We start from the raw sequence: 15,000 nt of genomic DNA, 5'->3' as shown, positions 1-15,000 counted from the left end.
AGAACACCGTCATGGACTCATTACAGAGGACTGATACTCATGGTCTGCTTCACAGAGACTCCTCCAGCCTGTGGTGAGTTCAGGTTCCTATCAGAGGTCAGTGGGTTTGTTACCTGGAACAGCTGTTTGAGGGAGAACAGGGACCGTCGGAGTTCTGGACCCTGAGAGTTATACAGCTTCTCTGAAACACAGAAGAAGAAGAAGAAAAAGGAAGTCACCTCACGAGAAGAAGAGATGTGGACTCTCCTCTTTAGTCCTCGCTTCAGAAGGTTATTATGTACAGCTGGAAGAGTATAATAATTATTATATACTATATATGATTATTAATGATCATTAATAATCATTGGTGTTAATTATTGTTTGTATTATTGTAGTGATCAATTATAATTAACCAGTTTATTATTAGTAGTATTATTTATGTTGCCATTATCAATTGTTACTAAAAAGGCTGGAAGCACTGTGAGAGTCGTGTTCTTCTCCAGTGCCTTCAACACCATCCAGCCTTTGCTTCTGAGGGACAAGCTGGAGCAGACCGGGGTGGACCACCACCTCACTGCATGGATCCTGGACTACCTCACCAACCGTCCACAGTATGTGAGGATAGGGGAGTGTGAGTCAGACCTGGTGTCCTGCAGCACGGGGGCCCCACAAGGAACCGTTCTGGCTCCATTCCTCTTCTCCATCTACACATCAGACTTCACATATAACTCTGCTACCTGCCACCTGCTAAAGTTCTCTGATGACTCTGCATCGTCACCTCATCTCCGCCGGCGATGAGAGGGAATACAGAGAACTGAACCAGGACTTCATAGGATGGAGCCGGCGGAACCGCCTCCAGATCAACTCTGGTAAAACCAAAGAGCTGGTGGTGGACTTCCGGGGTTCACTTGAACAATAAACTGGACTGGACTAATCATTCAAATGCACTTTATAAAAGGGTCAGAGCAGACTGTATCTGCTGAGGAGACTGAGGTCCTTTGGAGTGCAGGGAGACCTCCTGAAGACCTTCTTTGACTCTGTGGTGGCATCAGCCATCTTCTATGCAGTGGTCTGCTGGAGCAGCAGCATCTCAGCAGCAGACAAGAAGAGACTGAACAAGCTTGTCAGGAAGGCCAGCAGTGTGCTGGGGTGTCCACTGGATACGGTGGAGGTGGTGGGAGACAGGAGGGTGATGGCCAAGCTGTCATCCCTGATGAACAACACCTCCCACCCCATGCAGGACACCCTGGCATAGGCTGAAAACTGTGCAGCGCAACTCTGCCCAAGAGATCAGCTCTGTGCAGCTCCTTCACCACCGGCTGCTTCACCCCCGGTGGTGAAGGAGAGGTACTGCAGGTCCTTCCTTCCTGCTGCTGTCAGGCTGCACAACCAACTCTGCTCCCAGCAGACCACATGACACATGACACTAATACACTAACACACTACTACACTAATACACTACTACACTAACACACTACTACACTAACACACTACTACACTAACACACTACACTAACACACTAACACACTACTACACTACACTACACTGATACACTAACACACTAACACACTACTACACTAACACTACACTACACTAACACACTAACACACTACACTACACTAACACACTACTACACTAACACACTACTACACTAACACACTACTACACTACACTAACACACTACTACACTAATACACTAACACACTACTACACTAACACACTACTACACTGTGCAATACAACATTTATAATAGTTTCTATCTGTATATATATTTTTACTGTGGATTCTCTACTGTTCTTACTGTTTTTTACTGTTTTTATTGCTCATTTGCTTATTTATAATACTTATTTTGATCGTGTGTTCTTTTATTTTTATTTTTTTTACTATGTCTCTTGTTTGCACTGTCCTCTCTGCTGCTGTAATCCTGTAAATTTCCCCGCTGCGGGACTAATAAAGGATTATCTTATCTTATCTTATCTCTTAGTTATTATTATTTATTTTCATTATTATAAAATGTTGTTTTTATTGTCAATTGTTACTAGTATTGTTATTATTATTAATTGTTTATTAGTAGTATTATTGTGGTTATTTATTTTTTATTACTAGCATTTCTTTTGTAATTATTACTTGTATTTTTATTATTTTCTGAACTGTAGCTAAGGGAAGATAACACTGTATGAATGTTCCTCAGAGACTCAAATAAAACCTGATTATTGTCTGTAATAATAATAATAATAATAATAATAGACTGAACATGAAGTCTGATCTGTACAAAGATGGTTTATGAGACGAAGAACCATCACTCTGAGATGTTTTTGTAGTTCAACGAAGCCAACAGAGAGAGAAGTCATTAATATTATTAAAATCATTTTAAAACTTTTGAAGCTTTTAAATCTGATCTGATCCGGCTTTAGTAGAGAACAGCAGAGGCTCCAGAAGATGAAGAAAGGAGGAGAAAGAGGAGGAGGAGGAGGGGTCTCCAGAAAGGAATGAAACTGTTTCCTGTTTGTTTCTATCAGAGGTCATGACCCCTGACTCATTCTGTACTTCAGAAGAAACGACAAACAGTTTACTCTCAAGTTCATACAGCCGAGGAGAAAAACAACGAGGAAGAGCAGAAGAAGAAATGAAAGTCTCCCGTTTAACGTTATCTATTGTCATGTGCACAAAAGAAACAGGAAGCCCAACCCTCCAACAAAGCCCATTAAACAAGGATGAGACGGAAAGCAGGCCAGAAAAATCAGATTTAAAGACAAAACAGTGCAGAACACATCGGAACACATCAGCTCAAACTACAAAGCAAATGAAAGGCCTGCTAACATGCTAACACTGCTAACATGCTAACACGCTGCAAATACACATTAGCAGTATCTATAACGCCTTAACACCATCTTGTATCTCAGTACCAACCACTCAGGGTTTATGGACACTTCACTAAACAACTGCAACTCAATCGATCTCCAGAAAATCCATCATTCATGCTCCCCTCAGGATGAACCGTCATAACTTTATTGATCATCATCATGTCAACATGTTTCTGTGGTTCATGACCAAACATTCCACTGGTTACGTGAGCATCGTCAGAGTGAGACAGGAAGTGCTCCATCGTAAATAAACTGAAGAACTGAACATGAAAACAGTTCACGAGAAATAAATAAATCAAAGCAAAAAGAGAGGAAACAGAGATACACACACACACACACACACACACACACACACACACACACACACACACACACACACACACACACACACACACACACACACACACACACACACACACACACACACACACACACACACACACACACATACACATAACATAACAATATCAGGTTTTCAACTCAAAATTCATCAGGATATAAAATAAGATCTATCAGGTTGTATATTGTTATCAGCATATAACATAAGATCTATCAGGTTGTAGACAGTGAGAGGAGGACGTTGGTGGCTGTGGATCAGAAGGAGAACGTGCTGCTGTCCTGATCAGAGAACCTCCTCCAGGGTTAAGGACATCAGGAGGTCTGTGAGAGCAGACAGGTTCTGTACGCTCCCACAGACCTATTTAAAGACTAAAGCCATTTCAGTTGAAGTCATTTGTAATAACTCTCTGTGGACTCAGTACTCAGGAACAGGGTTCTGACGTCAGAGAGAGAACATGTTGGATCATCTGTCATGTTCTCATCAGAACCCTAGAAGCACAGAGAGGCTGCTGCTAACCACACTCTTCACAATGGTAACCAGGCAACCAGCCCTCAGCTGTCGGTTGACCCAACTGAAGGCTGGCGAGTGATTAAGAGGGACAGTGACATCAGCTGACTGACGGAGATGTGACATGTGTGTCATGTGACTGAACCCAACGAGTCAATAAAACACGAATGTTCAGCTGTCTTTAACACGCAGGTGTTATGAGACAGAAATAGTTCTCATGAAGTCATGAAGAACTGTGTCACAGGAGGACGAGGACGGACGGTCCAAAGGTCTCACAGGAGGACGAGGACAGACTGTCCAAAGGTCTCACAGGAGGACGAGGACGGACTGTCCAAAGGTCTCACAGGAGGACGAGGACAGACTGTCCAAAGGTCTCACAGGAGGACGAGGACAGACTGTCCAAAGGTCTCACAGGAGGACGAGGACAGACGGTCCAAAGGTCTCACAGGAGGACGAGGACAGACTGTCCAAAGGTCTCACAGGAGGACGAGGACAGACGGTCCAAAGGTCTCACAGGAGGACGAGGACGGACTGTCCAAAGGTCTCACAGGAGGACGAGGACGGACGGTCCAAAGGTCTCACAGGAGGACGAGGACAGACTGTCCAAAGGAGGACGAGGACAGACTGTCCAAAGGTCTCACAGGAGGACGAGGACGGACGGTCCAAAGGTCTCACAGGAGGACGAGGACAGACTGTCCAAAGGTCTCACAGGAGGACGAGGACAGACGGTCCAAAGGAGGACGAGGACAGACGGTCCAAAGGAGGACGAGGACAGACGGTCCAAAGGTCTCACAGGAGGACGAGGACGGACGGTCCAAAGGTCTCACAGGAGGACGAGGACAGACTGTCCAAAGGTCTCACAGGAGGACGAGGACGGACTGTCCAAAGGTCTCACAGGAGGACGAGGACAGACGGTCCAAAGGTCTCACAGGAGGACGAGGACGGACTGTCCAAAGGTCTCACAGGATGACAGACTGTCCAAAGGTCTCACAGGAGGACGAGGACGGACTGTCCAAAGGTCTCACAGGAGGACGGACTGTCCAAAGGTCTCACAGGAGGACGGACTGAGGACGAGGACTGTCCAAAGGTCTCACAGGAGGACGAGGACAGACTGTCCAAAGGTCTCACAGGAGGACGAGGACGGACTGTCCAAAGGTCTCACAGGAGGGAGGACAGGAGGACGAGGACGGACGGTCCAAAGGTCTCACAGGAGGACGAGGACGGACTGTCCAAAGGTCTCACGAGGACGGACGGTCCAAAGGTCTCACAGGAGGACGAGGACAGACGGTCCAAAGGTCTCACAGGAGGACGAGGACGGACGGTCCAAAGGTCTCACAGGAGGACGAGGACAGACGGTCCAAAGGTCTCACAGGAGGACAAGGACAGACGGTCCAAAGGTCTCACAGGAGGACGAGGAGGACGGTCCAAAGGTCTCACAGGAGGACGAGGACAGACGGTCCAAAGGTCTCACAGGAGGACGAGGACAGACGGTCCAAAGGTCTCACAGGAGGACGAGGACGGACGGTCCAAAGGTCTCACAGGAGGACGAGGACAGACTGTCCAAAGGTCTCACAGGAGGACGAGGACAGACTGTCCAAAGGTCTCACAGGAGGACGAGGACAGACGGTCCAAAGGTCTCACAGGAGGACGAGGACGGACGGTCCAAAGACTGAGGACAGAAGGTCTCACAGGAGGACGAGGACGGACGGTCCAAAGGTCTCACAGGAGGACGAGGACGGACTGTCCAAAGGTCTCACAGGAGGACGAGGACGGATGGTCCAAAGGTCTCACAGGAGGACGAGGACAGACAGGAGGACGAGGACAGACTGTCCAAAGGTCTCACAGGAGGACGAGGACAGGTCCAAAGGTCTCACAGGACGGTCCAAAGGACGAGGACGGACAGACGGTCCAAAGGTCTCACAGGAGGACGAGGACAGACGGTCCAAAGGAGGACGAGGACAGACGGTCCAAAGGTCTCACAGGAGGACGAGGACAGGGTCCAAAGGTCTCACAGGACAGGACAGACGGTCCAAAGGTCTCACAGGAGGACGAGGACGGACGGTCCAAAGGTCTCACAGGAGGACGAGGACGGACTGTCCAAAGGTCTCACGAGGACGGACTGTCCAAAGGTCTCACAGGAGGACGAGGACAGACTGTCCAAAGGTCTCACAGGAGGACGAGGACGGACTGTCCAAAGGTCTCACAGGAGGACGAGGACAGACGGTCCAAAGGTCTCACAGGAGGACGAGGACGGACGGTCCAAAGGTCTCACAGGAGGACGAGGACGGACGGTCCAAGGTCTCACAGGAGGACGAGGACAGACGGTCCAAAGGTCTCACAGGAGGACGTCTCACGAGGACGGGTCCAAACAAAGGTCTCACCGACGGTCCAAAGGTCATTTCACAGGATTGGTCTACAGCAGGACAGACATCAGAACCTCCAAAGGTCTCAAGACAGGACAGGACCAGGGGACTCCAAAGGTCTCACAGGAACTACAACAGGACAGGACAGGACAGGGGACTACAGCAGGACAATGGTACCAGGACCAGGGGTCTACAACACGGACCAGGGTCCAACAGACCACAGGAGGGACTACAACAGGACCAAGGACAACAGGACCAGAATTACATCAGACTGTCAGAAAGGATCTCACAACAGGACCGGTCCAAAGGACTCACAGGACAGGAGGACCAGGGGACTACAACAGGTCTACACAGGAGGGACTACAACAGGACCGGAACTCCAAAGGTCAAGGACCAGGGACTTCAGGCAATTTGAGTTCATTTAACCAAAAAAGAGCCTCTTAATATTGGTCTACAGCAGGACCAGAATTACATCAGAACCTAGAAACTAGAGCAGAACCAGGGATCTAGAGCAAGACCAGGGAACTACAACAGGACCAGGGAACTACAACAGGACCAGGGGACTACAACAGGACCAGGGAACTACAACAGGACCAGGGAACTACAACAGGACCAGGGGACTACAACAGGACCAGGGAACTACAACAGGACCAGGGAACTACAACAGGACCAGGGGACTACAACAGGACCAGGGAACTACAACAGGACCAGGACCAGGGGAACTACAACAGGACCAGGAACTACAACAGGACCAGGGAACTACAACAGGACCAGGGGACTACAACAGGACCAGGGACTACAACAGGACCAGGGAACTACAACAGGACCAGGGAACTACAACAGGACCAGGGAACTACAACAGGACCAGGGAACTACAACAGGACCAATGAACTACAACAGGACCAGGGAACTACAACAGGACCAGGGGAACTACAACAGGGAACTACAACAGGACCAGGGGACTACAACAGGACCAGGGAACTACAACAGGACCAGGGAACTACAACAGGACCAGGGGACTACAACAGGACCAATGAACTACAACAGGACCAGGGAACTACAACAGGACCAGGGAACTACAACAGGACCAGGGAACTACAACAGGACCAGGGGACTACAACAGGGGAACTACAACAGGACCAGGGAACTACAACAGGACCAGGGGACTACAACAGGACCAGGGGACTACAACAGGACCAGGGAACTACAACAGGACCAGGGAACTACAACAGGACCAAGACCAGGGACTACAACAGGACCAGGGGACTACAACAGGACCAGGGAACTACAACAGGACCAGGGGACTACAACAGGACCAGGGAACTACAACAGGACCAGGGAACTACAACAGGACCAGGGGACTACAACAGGACCAGGGAACTACAACAGGACCAGGGAACTACAACAGGACCAGGGAACTACAACAGGACCAGGGGACTACAACAGGACCAGGGAACTACAACAGGACCAATGAACTACAACAGGACCAGGGAACTACAACAGGACCAGGGAACTACAACAGGACCAGGGAACTACAACAGGACCAGGGGACTACAACAGGACCAGGGGACTAGTTTGTTAGTGCTGAGTTGCTGATTTAGTGATTCATAGAACATTCAGTCTTTGTGACTAACAGACAAACCAGCGTACGTTGAGTTTTCCTCTGTGGTTCAGTCTGTGGTGATACTTTCAGTGCCAGACCAGTGGAGCAGAGAGAAAGCAGCTCCACGTCTGTAGAAGCATCAGGACACTTTACTCTCGCTTTTCATGCAAAGGAAAATGAATCTGAAACGACACAAACCCACAGCTACATGTTCCCTTATTTGCTTTCAGCTTTTGAGTAGTGCCCTATGAAGACTGTACAGATAAAACAGACTATTTTATAGTTTATTTATATATTATATATATATATATATATATATATATATATATATATATATATACACACATCATTTTCCCCTGCGTGAAATATTCAAACCACAGACTTAATGTTTCTTTGAATGGAAACTCTTCTGCTGCATCATTTGAGACGTCAGATGGGTTTGGGATCTTTGGACACGTTGAGATCTCCACTAGATAAAGACTAAGTCTAAATAGAGGGCCGCGGCCGTCTCTGGAGGTTTAATCACTTTAAATGGCTCCGTGGGACAAACAGAGAAGATGTGACTTCTCATTTCAGACTAAATTACAACCAAACCTCTGAAACAAACAGCTGAGGGAGATTACAGAGGACGGCAGAGACACGTCTCTGTGTCCACGTCTAACAGGAGGACTGTCTGTCCTAAAATACTGCACCACAGGTTTCAGAAGCTAAAACACTGATTCACAAGAGTAAAAATAAAACGGTGACATCAGAGTTATGAGTTTCACTACAGAGCTGAACACAGATCACATCACTCTGTTGTTGTAAGAAAAAATAGATATGGTCTGCTGGTCCAGATTAAAGCAGCTCTCCTCATCACAAAGGCTTCAGTCAGAGTTAACAGGGACCAAAGAACAGGGACACCAGGGAGACGCTGTCATTTAGAGACATCAGGCCTCATGCAGGAAGCAGCCATGTTTGACTGATAACACACAAACAGTGAGGGAGGAGTCTGTTCAGGTCACGTGACTTCCTCCAGAGGGAAGAACACACTCATATTATATTATTATTATTATTATTATTATTATGTGCATCTGAATGAATATGCAAGAAATATGTTCATGAAATCACCTTTAAACATAAATTTCATATAAAATGTGTACTTTTCATAGCATTATGTTTGCAGGACCAGCGTGCACTAATGAATGCTCATGAGCGGTTCATTAACGTGCACTTTGTTTCTGTAGACGCCGTTAAACAAGAACAGTTAATCATCTTCATACAGACGGCTTTATTATTTCTGATAACTTTCCATGTTAACGTTACTTGTGCAGGTTTTTGAGATGTGAGTGTTACATTAGAGGAGGGTGACTCACACACAACATCTAACTGTGACCCAAGATGGCCGCCGTCCAGACTCAGTTTCTCTCCCCCAGCTGAGAGGTTGGATTACAGAGAGCTCTCTTTATGATGGGGGGGGATTCTTCTCCGTTACACACACACACACACACACACACACACACACACACACACACACACACACACACACACACACACACACACACACACACACACACACACACACACACACACACACACACACACACACACACACACAGCTGAGGATTCATGATGCATTCATGGCCAGTCACTCACACTGTAAATGTGCTTTTCATAGAAAAGAACAGTCGGCTCAGCTTTCATAATCTCATTCCATGACGTCCGTTCTATTTACAGTTTTAATATCCAGAGTTCAGCAGATCAAACATGAAGGTCGAGGGCTGAACCCTTCATGACTTAAACTTTTCACACTGAGGCCGACACAGATACTCATGTTCTGATCATTCACACAGTCATCACTCATGTTCTGATCATTCACACAGTCATCACTCATGTTCTGATCATTCACACAGTCATCACTCATGTTCATGGATCATTCACACAGTCATCACTCATGTTCGGATCATTCACACAGTCATCACTCATGTTCGGATCAGTTACATTATTCAGGTGGGAAGTTACAACGAGGATCAGGACTGAATCTGATTGTTTATTAATATGATACATGTCCTCTAATACATGGTCAACTTATTATTCCTCATAGGCTCCATGGGTTTATCAAGCAAAGACAGAGGGACAGACAGAGGGACAGACAGACAGCTCCAGATGGGTTTAGACAGAAGGACAGACAGACAGACAGACAGAAGACAGACAGACAGAGAGACAGACAGACAGAAGGACAGACAGACAGAAGGACAGACAGACAGACAGACAGAAGGGACAGACAGACAGAAGGACAGACAGACAGAAGGACAGACAGACAGAAGGACAGACAGAAGGACAGACAGACAGACAGACAGACAGACAGACAGACAGAAGGACAGACAGACAGAAGGACAGACAGACAGACAGACAGACAGACAGACAGACAGACAGACAGAAGGACAGACAGACAGACAGACAGACAGAAGACAGACAGACAGACAGAAGGACAGACAGACAGAAGGACAGACAGACAGAAGGACTGCTATGTGGTCCTGCAGAGACAGGAAGTGTCCCAGATAAACTTTACTCTGGTATTTCCTGTTGGTGCCACTGTTGCTAATCTAGTTTGACTGAAGGAGAGACAGTTATTTAGAGGACAACTTAATAAAGACATAATAATAATAATAATCAATAATAATAATAATAATAATCAATAATAATAATAATAATCATCAATAATAAGACAGCAATCACTCTCAACAGGATCTGAAGACGTCAAAGAGAAGTGTCCTCACACCGTGAGGGGAGGACGTGAACCAACACAGTGTGGCTGCCACCACAGAAGAAGAACCATCAGATACAGGAGGACAGAGGACATTAGGACAGGAGAGTCTCTGGGTTTGTTTGACCCTGAAGGCAGCGTAGTGCCACTGAAAACACAGCAACGGCTTGAAGGAGGAAGCATGCTGGGAAACCCCCTCTGGAGCAGGAAGGGCGAGGTCATGCCAGGCAGGGGGGGGGGGGGGGGGGGAGAAGGAGGGGGAGAAGGAGGGAGTGAGGAGAAGGAGGGAGTGAGGAGAAGGAGGAGAAGGAGACAGTAAGCAGTCTGACAGGAAGTCAGTTCAGAGTTTCACAAGTTAGAGGACAAAGCTTTGAGGCTCTGTGATGGGGGTCAGGGATCAGGACTAACGAGACCACATCAATGATCAGGATGTTATTGTGTTACTTGATGATGATGATGATGATGATGATGATGATGATGATGATGATGATGATGTTCAGGTTCCAGCTGATCAGTGTGATAGTTCTCTCTCTTGTTCAAACTCAAAACTTTCTTTCATGGTTTTAAAAGAAACACAAAGAGAATAAAAATGATGAATAGCTGAAGTTTGTCCTCTCTGTCAACTGCTGAGGACAGACAGGAGGACAACAGGAGACAACAACAATGGGAAGACAACGGGAAGACAACAGGAGGACAACAGGAAGACAACGGGAAGACAACGGGAAGACAACAGGAAGACAACAGGAAGACAACAGGAGGACAACGGGAAGACAACAGGAAGACAACAGGAAGACAACGGGAAGACAACGGGAAGACAACAGGAGGACAACAGGGACAACAAGACAACAGGACGGGAAGACAACGGGAAGGGAAGACAACACAGGAACGGGGAGGACAACAGGAAGACAACGGGAGGCTCTGATAAGGTCGGAGAAAGGTCTGATAAGGGAGAAAGAGGCTGAAACCAGTCTGGACAACAGAGCTACAGTCTGATCTCAGGTCAGTTCTGCTGCAGATTTACACCGACTCAAACCCTGCAGCACAGAAACAGAACCGACCAATCAGAGGACATATGAAGAATGATGATCCTGATGAAAAAGAAGATTTCAGATGTGGAGAAAGAAAGCGCTGGAACACGTTGCATCATCTGCTTCAGTCCTCAAACAGAACAATGAATCTTTAACTGAAAACATGAACTGTGCTTCAGTTTTCAGTAGAATTCAGTGTCTCTGTTAAACCAGAACAGACTTGTTGGTGATGAACAGTCTCATGACTCAAACCCTCAGGAAATCCATTTTCTAATAAGCTCCTGATCCTGATCCTCCTCCTCCTCCTCCTCCTCCTCCTCATAGACGAGTCCAGACAACAACAGAAACACGTCAATAATTCCCATGAATTTGTGAAACAGTGTATAATGAGATCCATTGTTAGTTGTTGTAAAAGACCCTCATTAGAGGAATCATCAAGTCCTCCAGTCCAAACAACCACGGAGATGATTGGCTAGCCCATCTCCTTCAGGAGACTTCAATACCCACAATGCATTTCACAAACCAACACGGCAGACAAGGAGACGGATCTGGATATTCAGAGGCTGAACTTTGACCTCACAAAGAAATCACAAATGTGTCCAACACACTTCATTTACACATCTGCTAACCCTGCTAGCATATTTTACCTTAGTAACACCTCATTACCAAGCTAACATCTGTTTACCAAGCTAACATCTGTTTACCAAGCTAACATCTGTTTACCAAGCTAACATCTGTTTACCAAGCTAACACCTGTTTACCAAGCTAACACCTGTTTACCAAGCTAACACCTGTTTACCAAGCTAACACCTCATTACCAAGCTAACATCTGTTTACCAAGCTAACACCTGTTTACCAAGCTAACACCTGTTTACCAAGCTAACACCTGTTTACCAAGCTAACACCTGTTTACCAAGCTAACACCTGTTTACCAAGCTAACATCTGTTTACCAAGCTAACATCTGTTTACCAAGCTAACATCTGTTTACCAAGCTAACACCTGCTGACCCTGCTAGCAGGACCCCAGAGGACTCTTTTCTCTCATTAATATGTCTCGTTATTTTCACCTCCTAAAGTCTGTGATGATGCTGAAACACTGAACACATGGACCTGTGAGGACACATGGACCTGTGAGGACACATGGACCTGTGAGGACACATGGAGACTTTAGAGATCAGGCTCATGTCTGCTTCAGGAGAACCGTTCCATCAAACACAGCAGAAGGAACCTCTAATGTTTGGAGGTCTTCTATATATTAACTCATATTCCATCTAGAGGAGTGGAGGCGCTGCAGAGACTCAGAGAGGACGGAAAGACAAACAACATGGAGGACATAATTACCCAGGATGGAGTGAACCCGAACAGAGAGCTGAGTCCTCAGGATCAGGATGGGCTTCTTCCCCTTCCTGTGGAAAACAAAACAAGATTAACCCTTTATTACTGCAGAGTCACACTCAAACATCAAACACCAGGAGGTATGAGATATAACACAATATCATCATGAAACACATCAGAGGAACATAAAGGTTCCTGAGCTCTGGACAGCAGGACAGACACACATGTCCATCACACACGAGGAGACAACTGATCCCAGAACAGATCAGTTTACACATCGACCTACGCAAGACTGTGGCTGCTGGGATTACAGGACGGAAAGAACCACGGCGAGGAGGGATGGAAAGAGTGAGAGAGAGAATGGAGGGAGGGAGAGAGACAGAGAGAGAGAGAGAGAGAGAGAGAGGGAGACAGAGAGAGAGAGAGAGAGAGAGGGACAGAGAGAGACAGAGAGACAGAGAGAGAGACAGAGAGAGAGAGAGAGAGAGAGACAGAGAGAGAGAGAGACAGACAGAGAGAGAGAGACAGACAGAGAGAGAGACAGAGAGAGACAGAGAGAGAGGGAGAGACAGAGACAGAGAGAGAGGGAGAGAGAGAGACAGAGAGACAGAGAGACAGAGTGAGAGAGAGAGGGAGGGAGGGAGACGGAGAGAAACTGAGGAAAGCTAGAGAAGGAGAGCGTGTTTGTCTAAGACTAAAAAAAGAACAATCTTGAGATGTTTTTAGGTGGTTGTAACACATGTGGATGAGGACTCCAGGGTTTAAACTGGTCCAGTACTGATGGGGGGAACTAGAGGGTCTGAGGTCTCTATTAGAGGGTCACAGTCTAACTGGTCTCACTGGGCGGCCATTACAGGTGAAACAGAAGACAGAGAGACAGAGACAGAGAGAGAGAGAGAGAGAGAGAGAGAGAGAGAGAGAGAGAGAGAGAGAGAGAGAGAGAGAGACATCCATATGAATTGTATATTTTTGTGTTGTTATCTCTTAATGCTTTGGCAATACTGTCTTTGCAACATTCATGCCAATAAAGCATATTGAATTGAATTGAATTGAGAGAGAGAGACACAGAGAGAGAGACACAGAGAGACAGAGAGAGAGAGAGAGAGAGAGAGAGAGAGAGAGAGAGAGGACGGGTAAAGGTGTTCTTACGTTACGTCTTCATAGAAGCCCTCCAGCTCGTCCCTCTGCTCCTCCAGAGACGAGTCCAGGTCCAGATAGTTTCCATGAGAAGACAACTGAAGGGTGCAGTCCTCCAACTAGAGACAGAGAAAAGACAGACACTGTAAGTACCACCAGGACTGTCCTCCATCTGAGGACATGAAGGTGAGACCTCCATCTGAGGACATAAAGGTGAGACCTCCATCTGAGGACATAAAGGTGAGACCTCCATCTGAGGACATAAAGGTGAGACCTCCATCTGAGGACATAAAGGTGAGACCTCCATCTGAGGACATAAAGGTGAGACCAGGATCTGAGGACATGAACGTGAGACCTCCATCTGAGGACATGAAGGTGAGACCTCCATCTGAGGACATAAAGGTGAGACCTCCATCTGAGGACATGAAGGTGAGACCTCCATCTGAGGACATGAAGGTGAGACCTCCATCTGAGGACATGAAGGTGAGACCTCCATCTGAGGACATAAAGGTGAGACCTCCATCTGAGGACATGAACGTGAGACCTCCATCTGAGGACATGAAGGTGAGACCTCCATCTGAGGACATAAAGGTGAGACCTCCATCTGAGGACATGAACGTGAGACCTCCATCTGAGGACATAAAGGTGAGACCTCCATCTGAGGACATGAACGTGAGACCTCCATCTGAGGACATAAAGGTGAGACCTCCATCTGAGGACATAAAGGTGAGACCTCCATCTGAGGACATGAAGGTGAGACCTCCATCTGAGGACATGAAGGTGAGACCTCCATCTGAGGACATAAAGGTGAGACCTCCATCTGAGGACATGAAGGTGAGACCTCCATCTGAGGACATGAAGGTGAGACCTCCATCTGAGGACATGAAGGTGAGACCTCCATCTGAGGACATGAAGGTGAGACCAGGATCTGAGGACATGAAGGTGAGACCAGGACATTCCTCCATCATAGGACATGAAGGTGAGACCAGGATCTGAGGACATGAAGGTGAGACCTCCATCAGAGGACATGAAGGTGAGACCTCCATCTGAGGACATAAAGGTGAGACCAGGACATTCCTCCATCTGAGGACATGAAGG

The 15,000-nt window shown here is 47.0% G+C and overlaps 1 protein-coding gene across 1 annotated transcript in view; it reads right to left on the bottom strand.

The window, feature by feature from the left end:
• Positions 1–15,000, bottom strand: part of fhod1 (formin homology 2 domain containing 1) — a 43,789-nt gene that overhangs the window by 22,690 nt on the left and 6,099 nt on the right. Inside the window, 3 exon segments of the mRNA XM_054614993.1 lie at positions 114–181; positions 12,772–12,836; positions 13,915–14,021. Coding sequence (XP_054470968.1) covers positions 114–181; positions 12,772–12,836; positions 13,915–14,021 — 240 coding nt within the window.

This window comes from Anoplopoma fimbria, chromosome 2 (genome assembly GCF_027596085.1).
Source record: "Anoplopoma fimbria isolate UVic2021 breed Golden Eagle Sablefish chromosome 2, Afim_UVic_2022, whole genome shotgun sequence".
NCBI classification, from domain to species: Eukaryota; Metazoa; Chordata; class Actinopteri; order Perciformes; family Anoplopomatidae; genus Anoplopoma; species Anoplopoma fimbria.
This window is presented reverse-complemented; position numbering and strand designations above follow the sequence as displayed.